Genomic DNA, 17,688 nt, shown 5'->3' on the forward strand with positions numbered 1-17,688 from the left:
GTTGGGCTGGAACCTACCTGATGTTAGTTAGTTAAGTATTGTTTTACTTGTTCTAGAGGGGACAGCTGCCCTTTCCTGTTCCACCTTGGCTACGCCCATGCTCCTGATCTCAACCTGCATAAAATGTGAGACCCTCAGACCTGTTTCTTCCGAGTTTACCATGATGTGCCCATATAGAAAATGCCCTATATTTTGGAGGGAAACATGCATGGAGATATGCCAGTAGCCATGGTGGCCAGATAGTGTGCCATGTACAAGGGACCACAGCTACTCCCCCGCCTCCCAACTGTTCACATCAGCACTGACTTCAAATAGTTTCTGTTTGTTTATACAGTAGTATCCCTGGTTACAAATTTAATTTGTTCCGGAGGTCCGTTCTTAACCTGAAACCGTTCTTAACCTGAGGTGCGCTTTTACTAATGGGGCTCCTGCTGCTGCCGTGCGATTTCCGTTCTCATCCTGGGGCAAAGTTCTCAACCCAAGTTACTACTCCCGGGTTAGCGGAGTTCGTAACCCGAAGCGTTTGTAACCCGAGGTACCACTGTACACCTGGGGGCATATGACAAAGCATAACACCCTATGCAGAGGTGTTAACACTTTTGCTAGAAATGAGTTAGAAATGGCTTAAGGACTCCAACTGGTGTGAAACTAGTTAGAGAAACAGCATTTAAACAGTAGTGTTTAATAACAAAGTATAGGATACATAGGCATTTTAGAAAATGTCATGTGAACGTGAATGTTCACATGACATTGTGAAAGTGTCATGTGAAACCAGTACAGTGGTACCTCTGGATACGAACAGGATCCGTTCTGGAGCCCCGTTCGCATCCTGAAGTGAACGCGATCCGCGTGTGCGTGGGTAGCGATTCGCCGCTTCCGTGCATGTGTGTGACGTCATTATGACCGCGGCGAAACTCGGAAGTAACATGTTCCATTACTTCTGGGTCGCCGTGGAGCGCAACCCGAAAGCGCTCAACCTGAAGCAACTTCAACCCGAGGTATGACTGTACTAGAAAGATAGTGAGTGTACAGTAAATGGAAGTGTGAATACAGCCTTCCTTGGTTTCAGCTGCCAGTCTGATTAACTTTTGTACATAGATTAGAGGAGTCACCATCGTTTCCTTCATCTCAGGAAACAAAATGTCTTGAGCCATCCCAGCCAACTCCATTACTTTAATTGCTTCTCTGCTATTATGTTTGTGTCTCCCCCACCCCCACCATGTATGTTTTCCTCTCTTATTGGCAGTTATTGTCATTCTGAAAACAGAAAAAAATGTAATTTATAGTTGACATATTTTAAATAAACCCAGCATAATAACAACTAAATTTAAAAACCTTTATTTTGTTTTTTTTTAAGGTGGCTCCTTGGGGCAGTCATTATCATCTTATGAAATCTACAGAACACAATAAAGAATGCAAATACATTTATATTTACACAGTGCCACACAAAATGTAAGTGGTATGGTTACACTGTATGTTACATACACAGAGACAAAGTTGTCATTCAGTGAAAATGGATTGTTCAGAAGACTTTTAAGTAGACTTTCCCCACAGTACCTAATTGGCATTACTTACAAAAACAAGAGTCAGGAAAAGTCTGAGAAGCAACTTAATTCGCTAAACATATGCAATAAATTAAAATCTTACATGACAGCTCAACCAGTCACCATGCAAACAGTATGTACAGTGTTTTAATTCATACTGAGAACAAAGATTCTAAACCTAGATTTGTACGAAAACCAAGACATTAAAGGTTCCATGAGTATTTCAGGAACCTGAAAGGTTCTGCCTGAAATCTATAATCTTTTTTTAATGCAGAATTAGCTTACATGTAAACATGCTATCTGCTTAGTTCTACTTTGCACATCCTTATTCTATAGTCACATCATTTCATTTATAACCAAACCAGGCAGACACTGACACAGTGCAATATATAACTCTTAGCATTAAATTCTTTCTAAGAAGCTAAACAGTCTTATAAAATACATTGATGATTTATATTTAGAACATAAAGTATGGATTTTTGATGTTTAAAATTATTTATAAATATATTCAGTAGTGAAGTAGCAAGACCTAGTATAATTGAGAATTTGACAAAGTAAAAGCACCTTTGTGTTCCATGAAGAAGACACTATACAAGGCCAAAATAATGGTGGTGATGATAAGGTAAATGATAATTCATGATTCTGTTGTGGGGGGAAATTGTAGCAGTTAAATCTTTTGACTCAGATCTGCATCACACATTACAGTTTTACACATACACATAAACAGGATATGAGTGCAAACACATGCATGTTTGCAGACACAAGTCTTATAAAGATAACAAGAAGTCACAAAGTGAATACGAAAGGCAGTTCCACGGGAGTATACTCTTAATTCACTTTGGTTCCTTGGATGTTTCTGTGAACCTCTGACTAGTACACCCACAAAGAAGCTGAGTTTGTCTAAAACAAAGCTTTGTTATGAAGTAATCATAAAATGTGGGACCTGACATTCTAAGAGAGATCATTGTTTTGATGTGTACAAATTTGATTAGAAGCATCTGGTTTTGTGCCAGTTATGGTTACTGCAATACCACCAAACAAATTACTAATATAGTAGATTAATTATTTGATGGTGGTGCGGTCATTCCTATTTTAATATTTTGGAAAAGTAACTTCCAGGTTTGTTTGTTTGTTTGTTTAAGTGAAAATCTGATTAACAAATCAGCATAGATTGTGTTTGTAAGAGGAATGGTTTGCTACTGACATCATTAGAACTTTCTTCAAAATAAATATACTTAGGATCAGGTGTAAATTCAAGCACTCCATTAAAAATCAAGTGATTCCCATTTCAGTCAACTGAAACAAAATGATTTATATACTATTATTTTGGCTTAAGGAGGATTATCAATTTCACTGAAAGGTATGCACACAGCAGAATTTCAAATTCTGCATTGCAGCCCTCTAACAACTTGAATGTTACGACCACCTTATTCATCTGTGCCTTTCATTAACATGTTCTGCAGCTGCAGAAGTTGCTCATGAAAAACTGCAGAGGGTTTCTTTGGGGTGGGAGGGGAATGAAGGGGGCATCTGTGCTCAATGGTCTGCTATGGTCCTTGTGCTTGTCAAAGCCTCCTTACCAATTTCCAATAATACTTGGGGGGACTTCCACTGGCATCAGTATAACTGCCCAGCAAAATCAGTGCTACCGCAAAAGGCCTGGGAAAGTTTAAAGTAACTGAAGATTCTATTTAAAAACAACAGCCAAAAGGCAATAGGTATTTCTCCTTTTTAAGATATTGATGCCTTAAAAGTGTTCTGCTCTCTCCCTCTTCAGATTGCAATGCACCTTCCCCTTAGCCAAGCCAGTATTAGCTACAATGGCTCCCAACTTCTGCTTATAATCTGTATCTGGGCATGAATTCTATTGGATTCCCACTTCTCACTTTTTTCCATCCTCCAAGTTGTTGTCTAGAAGAAAGCTGGTAATAGATTTCTTCAGGTACCCAGCAATTGTTTTGCATGCCTATCTATACCTCCTTCCTACAGTGGCTTACCTCTGATTCAGGAGTCCTCTGTTCCCACATTTGGAACGATCACATTGGTTTCAATTAGGCATGTCCTTATTGCAATAAATTAAAGCCAAGTCTGCAAGTGCTTTTTAATTTTACAATGGGACTTTAGGGTTCTGTGAACTGTGCTGTGAAGTTGTGAGCTAATATTTTTATGCAGCTACATTTAATCCCTGGACCAAGTCTGTGCAATCCCAGTTAAGTGCTGTGACATTGTACAAACCTGGCAATATCATTATTATACACCGAGTTAATTAACAGTGATGGTTTTGTTCCTTACAAACCTGAATGTACATCCTGCTGCTGCTGTTCAGCACAGCTAAACTCCTCTGCTTTATCATTTAGATGCTAGCTAATTACAGCAGCTATATAAATACAGCAAGCTACATCTGACACAGAAATAATGACAGTGTATTTGGATAAATGTTGAAGATTAATTTTTCTGGGCCACATAATAGATTTTTGGAATATAATTCTGTTCTGCTGTTTGGAAGGTGTTTTGGTGGCATCAAAATCTAAAATAATGTGAGCTGTTAAATGTTCGATTTATCTTAGCTATTTGGTATGGAACTGAGATAGGACCAGAAACAGAAAATGTCAGCTAGTCTAAAGAAAGGTTCAAGTAAACAAAGACACTGTTTGGACATAACATGTGCTACTCACTTGGATAGCCTTTGGAATTATCCCCATTCCTATGTAAATGGGGAAAATTCCCACTAGAGTGTGTCTTCTGTGTAGAGTCAAGCATTGCACAAGCTCCATTAATTTCAACAGGTCTTACATAAGCTCCACTGAGATGAATGGTGGTTTATATCATTACTTAGAAGACTGCACCATAAATTAGTAAGAAACAGGAAACAGTATAAAATTTGATCTTTTTTGTTTCTTCTTCAAAATAGCAAAGCTACTAACAAGTGAATCCCACATTTTGTAAAACGTAAAGTATCCCAATATTTTACATATCATCTCAATAGGCCAGCCTGCAGTACTATACATGTAAAATAGGAGAGTGTAAACAAGATATTACTCATTTGCAGCAATGGGTGATACATTAAGAAAAAATGACTGTTGCACCTGAGGGGGGTAAAAAAGAGAAAAGGATACTAAACTAGAATCAGAATTAAATAGTATATAAGAGAATCCTTAGTAGTTTGCAGGTAGGGAGAAACAGTTTTTAAAATTGCCTGATGCAAACAGATGTATAGCAGAGAAAGCTTTCTGTGTCTGGAGCATAGTGTCAAGTTCATGGACTGGAATATCCCTATTGTCAATACTTACAGTTCTATTCATATGAATAAAGATGGGAAAGCACTGTTGAACCAAAGGAAAAGCAAGATGTTCCACAGCTGCGTCACAAGGGCTGGTAATCAAAACAAGGGAAATCCTCCTGAACAGAAGGGAAGTAATCTCAGGACAAAGTCCCAAGAAAAATAAATGCCATTACCCAGAAGAAACACATGAGGCCAGTGCTGGGGAGGGTCGGGAAATTACTCAGTTGGCACATTAGCTTTAAAACAACAGCACATATGCTACTGCAAAAACTTGCTGTTGTTCAGGCAAGGTACTTTGGGAACAAATTTAGCCACGGTCAAAATACATAAGCAAGATGCAACAACTCATGATTAAGAGGACATAGGAGATAAACTCCTACAGTGGAATTCCACATAACGCTAAAGAGATCATTTTGTCAGGCAAGGAATTATCTTCTCTCCGCAGGCTGTTTGGGGCTTCTCACGGCTCTCCAGAGCAGATTTGAGGGAGGGGGAAAAGCCCTGTTATGCTAGTTGACTCCTTGCACTGGCTTCCACTTGTGGAACCAAAGGTGAATTTAGGGCAGCATGGCTGGTTCTGCAGCACTGGGCATTGAGCCCAGGCAACTCAGCAGTGCATCACAACTATGACGTATTGAACTGAGCAGAACGGAAGTTGAGAGACAGGGGAGGTGCCAAATTTTGGCCTCGCACAGGGTGCCACTGAAATTTGAAAGTCCGCTCGTGAATTTGAGTTGTTGAGTTTTGGGGCTGGGGTGGGGCAAAGTTCGCCAAAATCTACACTTCCGACATGGACTGCCATACATCCAGATTTCCTCAGACATGTCAGTGATTTCTTTCCAGATGCTGCTTATGAGGGCCAAATGGCAGCTATATCCGGGAAATTCCGGGCGTATGGCAACCCTATCAGAGTCACTGAACCTGGCCTTTAATGTAACTGGTGAAGAAAATAGCCAAATGTGACCAAAGGAGGTTTGGGAAAAAGAACCTAAAAAGAACAAACTATTATCCTGAAAATTTTAGAGGATATGATGTAGATTAAGGCACCCAGTTTAGTCTCCTCCCCCCCCCAAAAAAAATTAGGGGTACTTTGGGATCTTCTGCAAAGAATTCAGTTTATTTGGGTATTCTGTCTCATACTTGAACTGTATGAGGGGGAGAAGCAGAGCAAGCCTGTTGGCCCTATTCCATAAATTGCACTTCCAACATTGTTTCCATGTATTGGGAAGGCAAACATCTGCAGGAGGGACCTCTTCTATTGGGTGAAGCTCCTTGTGGGAACCATTAACATCCCATGCAGGGAATTTACATGTGCAAGACCAGACTCATCACTTGAGAAGCTCTTCCCTCTGTAGAATGGAGGTCGAAGCCTCCACAGGCTCTGACATTGGAGGGGAACAGACCCAGTACACGCATCCACACTCTTCCTCCCTCAAATTAGAGATTTTAATGCAACAATAAGGGAATATTGGGGAATAAATAGGAAAATGGAGGACATTTTTTTTATAATATATGCCTGTGTCTCCATTGTCTTCTCGATTACTGATATAGTTAGCAATGCTGTATATATAGACAGATGTCTTAGTCTTTGTCGTCAGCAAGTTCAGTTCCACATTTGGTTTTGTTTTTTTAAAAAAAACACGAAAACAAAACATTGCACATATTGATTTTCTAAACCATTTTTAAAGTGCAAACTTTAGCAGTATTTACATCGTTAGCAAATTAGCTCCTGAAATTATGCCAAGCCTCAAGGGGGCTTTCCAAACTCTGGGCTTTTCTCAGGAGAACTGCACAGCCTTTACTAAGCCTTCACTGTTCAGCAAAATACAATTCTCACAAGTGCTGCCACTAGTGCTTTCCTAGCACTAAAACTGCTAAGTAAACACTAGCCCTGATCCTTCCATGAGAGGCAGGATTCTTACTCTAGCAGGCTGGCAACAGCACAGTGCTAGTCTTCTACACAATTACATTCATAGGCAGATGCCTGCATCTGGAAGGGCCCTTAGAGCACAGTTTCTCCTGTGTGAGGTAGAGATGAGGGAGAAATCTGGTTTGGTTCACATCTTAATGGATTTATCCATGCTGTAGTTTAATGTCAATAGTAACCTACCAGTACCTCCATTAATTCTCCATTGTCCACATGGCATTCTCTTCCAAGTCACAGTCTCTCCTCCTCCAGATTTTCTCATGCCCTCTGCTTTTGGAGCATCCCTGGTATGAAAGAATCCAAACTGAGGGAGGTCAGTGATTTGGAGGAGAACATTATATGGACAATGGAAAATTAATGAAAGTACAGGAAAACTTACTGTTCCCATTAAACCACACTATGGAAGAGCCCAATGTGAACATACCTTATTCACACTTCCTGAAACAATGTACGTGAATTTAAATACAGGTAGCTTTCAAAATTCACAGTTCTGCTAATTTTCATGACGCAGTTCTCCAACCCAAAGATGTGTACAAAAATGCATATATTAGGGGGAAATGTGCATTACTGTAAGATGCATAACCAAAACATAAAATAGCAAATGGGTGCAGAAATGTAGTAAACTAAACTTAAAATTATAAAAATGTGAAACTCATGAGAAACTGAAACTTAACAGTTTCATCATTCTCTAGTGTGAACCCCATTAAAATTAATGGGACATGTGTAACAGGGAAATTCATTAGAATTCAAGCAAATTACTGTTACAACATTCTTCTGCAACCAGTGCTGATAATTAAATTGGCAGATGCCTTTTCATCGTTTTTTAAACAAACAAAAAAAAGCACCATTAATGTATTTCTCACCTTTTCACTTCCTAACCATATTTATTCACATATCTTATACAAGTATTTTCATACATGAAGTTTTATTTCAAAACAAACTTCACAGTGATTGCGGTATTATTTTAGGCTAAAGACATTGATTTGAAAATACTGCCCTGCTATAGCTAGATGTTGGGAGAGCATCACAAATTATCACCAGAGAAATACATCAGACAATATATTTTGGTGGTTAAAAGTAAAAAAAAAAAACAAAACAACTAAGGACAGGGAAAATGAAAACAAAAGCTGAAAAGATTATACTGTTTGGACTGCATGCTATTGTTCTTATTTGCTCATGGCAACATCAGTCACTAGACAGCTGCAGGTTTCTAAAGGGATGTGATGAGTGACTCCTATCACTGCATTTCAACCAAAAAGTAGTTCCCATTAGACAACATAGATTTATCAAAAAGAGATAAATACCCATGTTTGGACCACATGATTGGCAGATCCTCATTTATTCAACAGTTGGGACAGCTATGTATATATATTTAAGATCATGAAACAGAAGTGGAATGGAATATAATATATAATATAAACTAATCTGTAAGGCAAAAACAATTTTGGGGCAAGGTTTAAGTAAGAATCCTCTTTGACTTATTGGGCCAATGTCAGCAGCAGGCAAGAGAGATAATAAGCTCCATCACGGTTTCTACCTTATAAATATCTGTCTTCAGGAAATGCCAAAAATGTGCACTTCTCCAAGGTGTGTAAATCTCAGCTTACTGTTTGCATATGCTTCATAAGGGAACAGTAGCTACTATGTAAAGTGGAATGATGCAGGTGACTGTTCATGAATATGCAACCTCCCAACTAGGATTGCTGTTTCTTATTTATACTATTCTTCTCCTAAACCCCAGTCTAGTTAAGATCATGTATTCAAGACTTGACTGTTCAGGATTTCTGCAGCGTAGAAAAAGTAGATTAGATTAAGGCAGAAAGATTTACACAAGTAATTAGTCTATAGCAGATTCACCTCATTTCGTATAAGGTGACTGATGAGGTGAAATACACTGCCAGGAGTTATCACCATCACATTTTAATACCCAATAGAAAAGTCTTCATTTAGTCTGCACAGGTAAACTGCAAAATTAAAGATTTGGTAGTTTGTTTAGAAGTATTTCTTCTTTTAAAAACAAAAATGCTCTGGGCATTGTGGATTCATCTTGGTATGATCATCTTTTCTATGGCACAGACAATGTGATCCCAGTTTTTGCATAAAATTGCAAGAAGAGTTACTGCGAAGAAGGTGCAAATGATATGGAAACGGCTTCTCATCATAGGAGCTATAAACTTGGCTATGGTGGAGACGCACACTAGGATTACGGTCATGAAGGCCAAGACTACGTTTATACATTTCCCCAGCAAGACTTTGGCATTAACGGTTTCTGACTGCAGGGCTTGCTGTTCTTGCTGATGAATCTCCAGCTTGGAGACCCGTGTTTGGCAAGATTCCAAAGCTTCCTGTCCGTATAAAATAGGAAGGGGAAGGGGGAAAAGAAAAGTTAAGGAACCATCACTTTCATACATAAAATACATTTTCATTCTATCTGGTCGGTTAAGGACATTACCCCCATCTGTGCATAAATCAATTAGCAAAACAATTTACAACTCTTTGATTGCGAACTCTACAATTCTATAAATCTATGCATCTCAAGGTTGAAAATGTATTAACACGAAAACATTAGAACAGGCAGCTGGATTAGGCCAATGGCCCATCTTGTCCAGCATCCTGTTCTCACGGTGGACAACCAGATTTGAACACAAGAGCACTCTTCCCCTGCCTGTCTCCAGCCATACATAAATGTACAGTACACAGAATCACAGAATTATAGATGTCTTTTTCCTCCTTGAAGGAGAACTGTGCAACGGCCAGTGTTCATGTTCAGTCTCATATCCTCTGATTACACGGACTGATTAAAAGCTTGGTGAACAATTATTTCAATAGCACTTTTCTATAATAATAATAATAATAATAATTTATTATTTGTACCCCGCCCATCTGGCTGGGTTTCCCCAGCCACTCTGGGCGGCTTCCAACAAAGATAAAAAATACACTAAAATGTCACATATTAAAAACTTCCCTGAACAGGGCTGCCTTCAGATGTCTTCTGAATGTCAGGTAGTTGTTTATCGCTTTGACATCTGATGGGAGGGCGTTCCACAGGGCGGGCGCCACTACCGAGAAGGCCCTCTGCCTGGTTCCCTGTAACTTGGCCTCTCGCAGTGAGGGAACCGCCAGAAGGCCCTCGGAGCTGGACCTCAGTGTCCGGGCAGAGCTTTTCTATACTTATTTTGTTCATTCCCACAACAGGCTAGTGAGGGAGGTTATAATTTTTCCCATGGAGAACTGCAGTTGTTCCTATCTTGCAAGAGCAACGTCATTTCCACACTATAGTTCCATCAGAGATAAATGTGAAAAATTAGTGGTTAGATGTGAAAGCTCTGGCTATGAGTTTATGGCTGCAATCCTAAACGTGAAAGGGAATAAGCTTTATTGAATGCAGTGGGGACTTAGTCATCTGAATAAAGCTGCATTGGATTCACAGTATTTCTTTGAGAGGGAGATGCAAAAGTTCTTTTTAAAGACATAAAGAATAGGAAGCATGAGTGACTCCATCTCCAAAGGCCCAAATCTAGTCTTAAATTGGAACTCACATCTTTCAGTCTAAAAAATCCTGTGCTTTCATCACTGGACCACAGTGGCTAATTCTTTGGAAACAAAAAAATAATCTGTTACTTAATTTCAAAAGTTGGTACCTGGACATCTCGTGACCGTTCATAGGCCTGATACGCCACCTTTTCTTCAATACTAGCAAGTTCTTGCTTCAAGTTGGCTGTCTCGTGCTGGTGGAGGTCTGTTAGATCATTCAGCTGGTCTTCTAATCGCTCATACCTTAAAAAAAAACAAAATTTACTTGGCTTTTATGTGAAATCTAATGAAAGTGCTTCCCTCCTTATTTGTAGGTTGCATCATCACCATTCTTTATCAGGGTAACTTTTTGTTTCCCTGCGCTGAAACCCTACTGGCATTAGAAAAGTATAGTACCTTGAATACAAGCTGAACATTGTAAACCTTTTAAAAAGTAAGTTTATATTATTATTATTATTATTATTATTATTATTACTGCCATTCTCACTAAGTTGTAAGTTTTTGCATGTGATTATAGAAACTAACATGACAAGAGTTTTTTTACCCCATGACTGCTCACCTGATAAGCCTGCTGAGAATTCTGAGAATACACTTCACACATTACCCTAACAGCAAATGTGGTAGCCTCTTCAGGTGCATATATGATGGGGAAGTGTTAACATGTGCCTATGTAGTACATGCAGCTGATCATTGTCATGGGTGGAGTTCAAGGGTACTTAGTTCATTCTTCTCTTTGTTGCATTGCTTTGACACCACCACATTCTCATCTACCTGTGAAAATCAATTTCAACTGGCCAACATAATAACGTACCTGTACCTTTCCTCCTGCAGCGTTTGAGAAATAAAGCCATACTCTCTTTTGAATTGTACTTTTAAATTCTCAATGTCATCTGCCAACTGGGATTGTGCTTCCTTTATTTCCCGCAGTCCCTCAAAGAGAATTGATAGTTTCCCATGGCTTTCCAGAGCATTTGTTCCACCATGGCCAAAGGACTGGTTTCCATTGCTGTCCGCAGAGCCAGATGTTGCACTTGAGCACTCATCATCACTGGTGTATTTTGGCTTGGCCACTATAGTAGCACTTCCGCCGTAGGCCCTGGAAGTAGTTTCTGGCCTAAAATCATCCAGGCTGCTCTTTAAGTGAGCAATATTGTCAGCACTACCAAATTTATTCCGGATCAGGTTTGCAAACTCTCTGGACTTGCTGAAAACAAACACTGGCGGTGTCAAGGAGACTCCTGGAACACCTGTTTTGCTGCTCTCATTGCTCTGGCCAGTAGTACGAGATTTCCCATGGGCATCTTTCAAGGAATGTTGGATTTCCTTCAGGCTGTCTTTGGAAGTATCCTTGGTACTTTTGGAGGAACCATTTTGTTCTATCTCTTTGAGCTTTCTGTGATATTGTTCCAATTTCTTCTGCAACTGGGCTATGGAATGGGCAGACTTTTGATTCTTCTTTTCAAATACCTGTTTAATTCGACCCGCTTGTTGTTTGTCCGCACTGTTCACGAGCTTCAAATACTCTGCCACATTCCCATCCCGAGCTGTTTGTTCTATTTTGATCTGCTCCGTAACTTTCAGAATCTTTTGCTTCAAACTGTCTGCATTGGGTTTTACTTTGTGAAACTCAAACACACCATCAGGTACATCGAAGTTGAGGTTGGTGTCCGAACCTCCCCGGCGAATATTAAGAGGCAGGCTGAGGGTATTCATGTCATGTCTTTCCACCTATAAGAGATTAAAATTCAACCTTAGTTTTCTATGAAATAATTCGTAAATAATTCTAAGAAGAAATTAATATAAGATCACAAAGCATGACATTATTTGTGATGTGGGAACATTATTGCAATGCAAGAACTTGGGCCAATGGGGAAATAAGTGTTCTGCTCATTCAGGCATGAGAACACTAGTATAAACATTGGTAGCACCACACAATCCCCTAAAATAGTAAATATTAGGAATCTAATGTTGTAGTCCTATACTGTACACACTTGCCTGGGAATAAGCACAACTGAATATAACAATTCCTTCTGAGTAGACTATGCTGCTCATACCAAAACAGTGCCCTATTACTCAAAACTGGCATCAAATGTCTTCCAGATTAAAAAAATCCATAAGGTTTTTTGTTTGTTACACAAATAAATTATCCTCCATTTTCCTAACTACACTCCCTATATTAATTTTGATGAGCAACTGTTCCTGAATTTCAGACCAAGCAAATTCTTCAGTTCTTTTTATCAACTTAGTAGCCAATGCAACACATTGCTTTCTTATTTGACCTCTTATTCTGTAGCTCAACTGGTACTCCTAGCAATTTGATCCAATACTACATTATTTCCCTCCCCTGCAAATGAGCAGAGCTAGTTCCTCACAGCTCATGGATATTATGTACATCTGACAGATACATAGTAAGTATGCTTCTGGAGACAGCACACACGCTATACCTTTAAAGCACACTTTAAGCAAATACTCTCAATCAAAGTATGTTGGGCACTGAAATTCACCCCTCATTGAGTTACAATTTTCAGCAATAACAGTGCCTAGAATTCTTTGAGGAAGGAATAATGTGCTTTGAATGTGCTTTATAGTGTTTACACAGCCTGAGTGCAAGTAATATACCTTCAATTGTACCCTAAGTCTGAAAAACTATCCAGTCATGAAGTGGAAAAGTGCTAAGATGATAAGAGAACCTGGTTTGTGGTGCAATGTACAAGGCAGCAGTACTGTATCTTAAGTTATAACCTAGTGGATACTTTGCACATTGGACCTGATAAGCATAGTCACACAATGCAATAAAGGAGGTAATCATCATTATTATCCTTATCCTGATTCTTAATTGCAGCAAAACATAATTTTAATTGTTCAAGACTGCCTAGAAAAAACAACAACAAATCCCATAGAAATGAAAATGTTCCCTTATACAACACTTCTTATGTAGTGTTTGTACACATGCATGACGAGGCTGTGGTCAACGTTATTCTAACTAGGATGTAATATGCAGTGCAGATGAGATGTAACATGCTCATCACAAAAGATACGTGCACCATCAGCCTTAGCATTCAAATTATGGTAGGTGTTTTTAATTAAACATGAATGAATTTTTACCACACATAATAGCCAGACTAAATCGGAAGTCTCTGCTGATGAGAGAAAGCAAAGGGGCTGACTATATACACACACACACACACCATAATTCCAAAGCACAATGGCTCGCTTACTCAGCTTTGGGAAGGAAGCGTGAGGGCCGTGTGTGTGTGTGTGTGTGTGTGTGCGCGCGTGCACCAAAAAGGGCCTTGAGGGGCCATGTGTTGGACCACCCTGGCCTAGAGGCATACTTAAAATGACAGTGAGGCTGAATTCCTTGGTAACAGATTTTAAGAAGAAACTTTTTTCTTAGAGATTGGCCATGTTCCAAACAGGAAGGAAGAATATCACTGTTGGTATTTTAGTAAAGATTTATTAGTTTATTTCAAATATTTATATTCTACTTCCTGGCCTTCATTCTCTAGGCAGCTTGCAACAAAATTTAACAATCCATGCAAAATAAAATGAAGGCAGTAGTCGAACATGTCATTGCTCGCTCAGTTCACAGTATAGGACAGTTTTGATGAATGAGATTAATGGTCTGCCATGCTAATGAAATGACAAATGCATTGGCTGAACAAAATTCAATCCAAATTGAGCCAAAGCATTTCAATATTATCTCAGATCTAACACTGAACAACTGACAAGAATTATGAATTATAAGATGCTCCTATATGTGGGCATAATAATTATATTTATAAAAGCAGCATCTATTCCATAATAATGATCTAATATCCAATATGGTTTGCTTTTTGAAAGCGGTAAAAAAGTAATCTCAACTCTGAATTCATCTGCATGTTCATCCGTCACACTTTATAACTGTTACTCAATAGGCGTACAACACACTGCAAATGTATAATCGATAGTGTGACATATTGCCACAAGGATTTTAAGAATTCTGGGAGTTAGACCACAGAGTGATTACAGTGACATGCAATACGCCACACAGCAATTCAGCACCAAAAGCAGAAACGTCCTCAGACCTTCATGATTTTAACTCTTGTACGTTAACACGGAGCCACTCATTTCCTAAAACAATTCAGCCCTCTCGACTCACAGCAAACCCAGACTAACATTGTCGGCTAACTAACATGTATATACAAAATCTAATCAGCAATGTTACCCAGGACAAAATGTACATACTTCCAAGGCTGGGTGGATCTGCTCACAATCCTACATAAATGTTTATTTCCTTTAGTACAAAAGTATTCTAAAAATATTTTGCATATACCAAGACATGAGCCTGAACAGCTGCTGTTCTGACCCTCTTCCTCCCTACTTTAAACGATGGAATCTCTCTTCCTCACAGAGGTAAATTGCTCCCCAAGCTCTGTGGTTTCCTATGACATGCCATAAAACTGGACAAAAGGCAAGTGAAGGAACAGGGGAGAGTTCATCTAAGGCTGCGAACTTACCCCATTCACTCTGCTTCCAGTGCACTACCACTGCTGGCCTGAGAAGCAGTGTACACGTAACATTAGTTGTAATTCGTATCTACATGTAATTCAAATCATATCTGTCATTTAAAAAAATTAAATACTGTGTTTTGATGCATTATTCCCCACACCAGCTTCAGTCCAAACTGAGAAAAAGAACAACCAATTATATGTTAAGCTGGTACTGTGTAAATAGTGCTAGCTAGAGGGAAACAACATACACACAGAATCACATTACCTACTAATGCCATGGGGTGTTAGAGCAGGGGTAGTACCTCTGGTGGGGGGGAGGGGACACATTGTGCTTTTTCTGGGGTAGTTTGCCCATCTTTGGTCCCCTCTGCACTCAGCTCTCACCTGTGGCTCCTAGAAACTATTGGCATGTGACAGTGGCCACATCCTGGGAACGGCTTCGACTGGCCTTAAACCTTCAGTGACTTTCCCTGCATGCAAAGAAAGGCTCTGGTGGATAGAGCAGATGAGAAAATGGAAAATGGAAGCTAAATTGTTAGGCTGGGATGGGGCAGATTCAGCACAACTTGACTGTGCTAAAAGATCTATAGAGGCTATCAGTCTGTTTTCAGGCAGAACTGAAAGGGCTGTTCTTGACCTTTAAAGCCCCAAATGGCTTGTTAGCAGGATTTTTAAAGGACTGCCTTCTTCAACAGAAATCTTCCCGAAAGATCTGCTTCTGAGACTGGTCTACAGGTAACCCAATATTCAGGAGATGAGGTGAATGGCAGCTGGGGAATTAGCTTCTTCAGTGGTAGCCTCTCACCTTTGAAATAGCTTTCCTGGGCAGATCTGTGAAGTGCCTATATTATCATAAGGTGAAACCTACTACATTTTAAAAACATGTTACTGAATTTAAAGTTTTGGTGAACTGCTGTTTTTAAAATTGCTGGCTGCTTGTTGTTTCATATATATATATTGTTGTTTCATTGTCAGTTGCTTTAAAATGCTTAACATAATAATTTGTTTTTGAGGTGCTGGTCAGAAAGCAACTCACCAGAGCACAATGTTAACTATCTCCCATTACAATATTCATTGTAAGTATGTGAACATGAATAAGTAAAAGGCGTGCCACACTTATCTGGGGTGGACCCAGAGCTAAGTTAGGTGAACTTAGTACACACTGAAAACAATAGGAGTCAGGTTCAACTACTTTGTCAAAATCTAACCATTATCCTTTGCTCTCCTCCAAATTCCAGCAGCTAGTTATTTTTAATGATATCTTGTTAATATTTCAGCAATTCCCCTTTGTACCTGGATAGCCAGCTAACATGCTCTCCTTTTGTTTCAACACAAGAGCATCTCTGTGTGGTTTTAGCTTCTTTTCTCCTTTTTGTATGCTACTCTCCAGGATAGAAAGATGTGCTAAGAAGGAATGCACAGCAGCTAATTTTGGTAACATACCTCTAGCTAAAAGCTGAAATAGTTGTGGTCTATCATTTACACACATATACTTCTCCATATATACCCCACTGTGTGGAAGGAAAGCACTATGCAGAGAGAAAATAAACTTAACATTGTCATGTGGAACTTCCCCAAATGCCATTGCTCAGCTGTAGCTTCCTTAACACATAATCACTCTTAGTTTGAAAGAATATATATCTACAGCATTTCACGACTCTATAAATTATTCCATCATGCAGACAGTACACAAGTGAGTCATTTGCTTATTGTTATCCAACCCTTCCCATTTTCCTATATACTGAGAGTAAGAAACCCTTTATGTGCATATTTTGGCTGCAGAAGAGGCTGTAGATGTATATTGTAAAAGAGAAGTGATGAAACTGCAAAACTGAATACTGAACTTATTAAAATCTGCCCAGCATGTGCTATCCTGAAAAGAGTTATCAGCAGAAGGACTAGTGTTCTAAGTGTTCCATACGCCTTAACATTTCTTTTCCAAGTATTCTACAGTGAAGACCAAATCTTTGTTCACATTTTGCTTGCAAATGTAGATTTGTTGTAGATTTAATTACCTATCTGTACCTTTTGTTTACTATGAGGGGAGAAAGCGTTAATGGGGATAATGAAAATAATGATGCAGTTGAAGGAAAATTAGACAAAGTAGTCTCATTGAAATCTTTTGTTGTTTCCAATGGACTAAAGAGCATATAGCTTTATCCAGATTACACTCATTAAACTCTAAGACGAATATACAAGCGTTATGCAAGAGCAGCTTCACATCTGGACTGTCACAATCAGCAAACGTGAAATGTGCACACCCTAGAATGTGCAATGTGCTCATGCCATGCACAGTGCTCATAATGTATGTTCCGGTGACCCACACAGAATTATCTCCTTTACAGTGTAGCAGAGGATCAAGCCAGGTCACAAAAAAACAAAAAACCTGTGCTAATCCTTGCTGTGATGTTCATGCAGCTTCCAAGAGCTGCCCAGGGGAGCAGCTTTGGCTGTCTGTGTCCTGAGTCAACGGTTAGCAAATTAGATTGAAGGATAAGAGGCAGCTCCAGATGTGCCCTAACAGCTTCATCAACACACAGTCTGTTCCCAGTATTTGCGTCGCTGGAAATGTAAGATGTAATCATTTTTTGGAGAAACATATTCAAACATTATTTTTGCTGTGTCTGTGACTGAAATGATAAGACTGTAAGACAGCCTGGGATTCTGCATGTCTAGGCAGGGTATTTGCAAATGCCCAGCAGCGCAATTCAGAATGCTTAACACCTACAAGCACTGGGGATTGTTCTGATTGCTGCCTGTTGACTAGCAGAATAAGCACGGGTACTACTATCACTTAACTAACATCGTATAACATTTCTGGGTAGGATATACTTCTGAGATGCTGCCTGGTGTACTTTTTGTGCTCCTAAAGAAGCTTTTGACTGGAAGCTCCCAGTGTTTGCAAGC

General features: G+C 39.3%; 1 protein-coding gene across 3 annotated transcripts in view; it reads right to left on the reverse strand.

Moving 5' to 3' along the window:
- Nucleotides 1–1,322: 1,322 nt before the first annotated feature.
- TMCC3 (transmembrane and coiled-coil domain family 3) overlaps nucleotides 1,323–17,688 on the reverse strand; it is a 94,508-nt gene continuing 78,142 nt past the window's right edge. For all 3 annotated transcript variants that reach the window (XM_083401070.1, XM_083401072.1, XM_083401071.1), the window contains exons 2-4: nucleotides 11,100–12,016; nucleotides 10,396–10,531; nucleotides 1,323–9,099 (exon numbers count right to left, since the gene is read on the reverse strand). In XM_083401070.1, the coding sequence (XP_083257196.1) occupies nucleotides 8,797–9,099; nucleotides 10,396–10,531; nucleotides 11,100–12,016 (1,356 nt within the window). In that variant the 3' untranslated portion in view covers nucleotides 1,323–8,796. The remainder of the gene's footprint in view (nucleotides 9,100–10,395; nucleotides 10,532–11,099; nucleotides 12,017–17,688) is intronic.

The sequence above is a fragment of the Podarcis tiliguerta genome, assembly GCF_965153285.1.
Source record: "Podarcis tiliguerta genome assembly, chromosome: 10".
Taxonomy (NCBI): domain Eukaryota; kingdom Metazoa; phylum Chordata; class Lepidosauria; order Squamata; family Lacertidae; genus Podarcis; species Podarcis tiliguerta.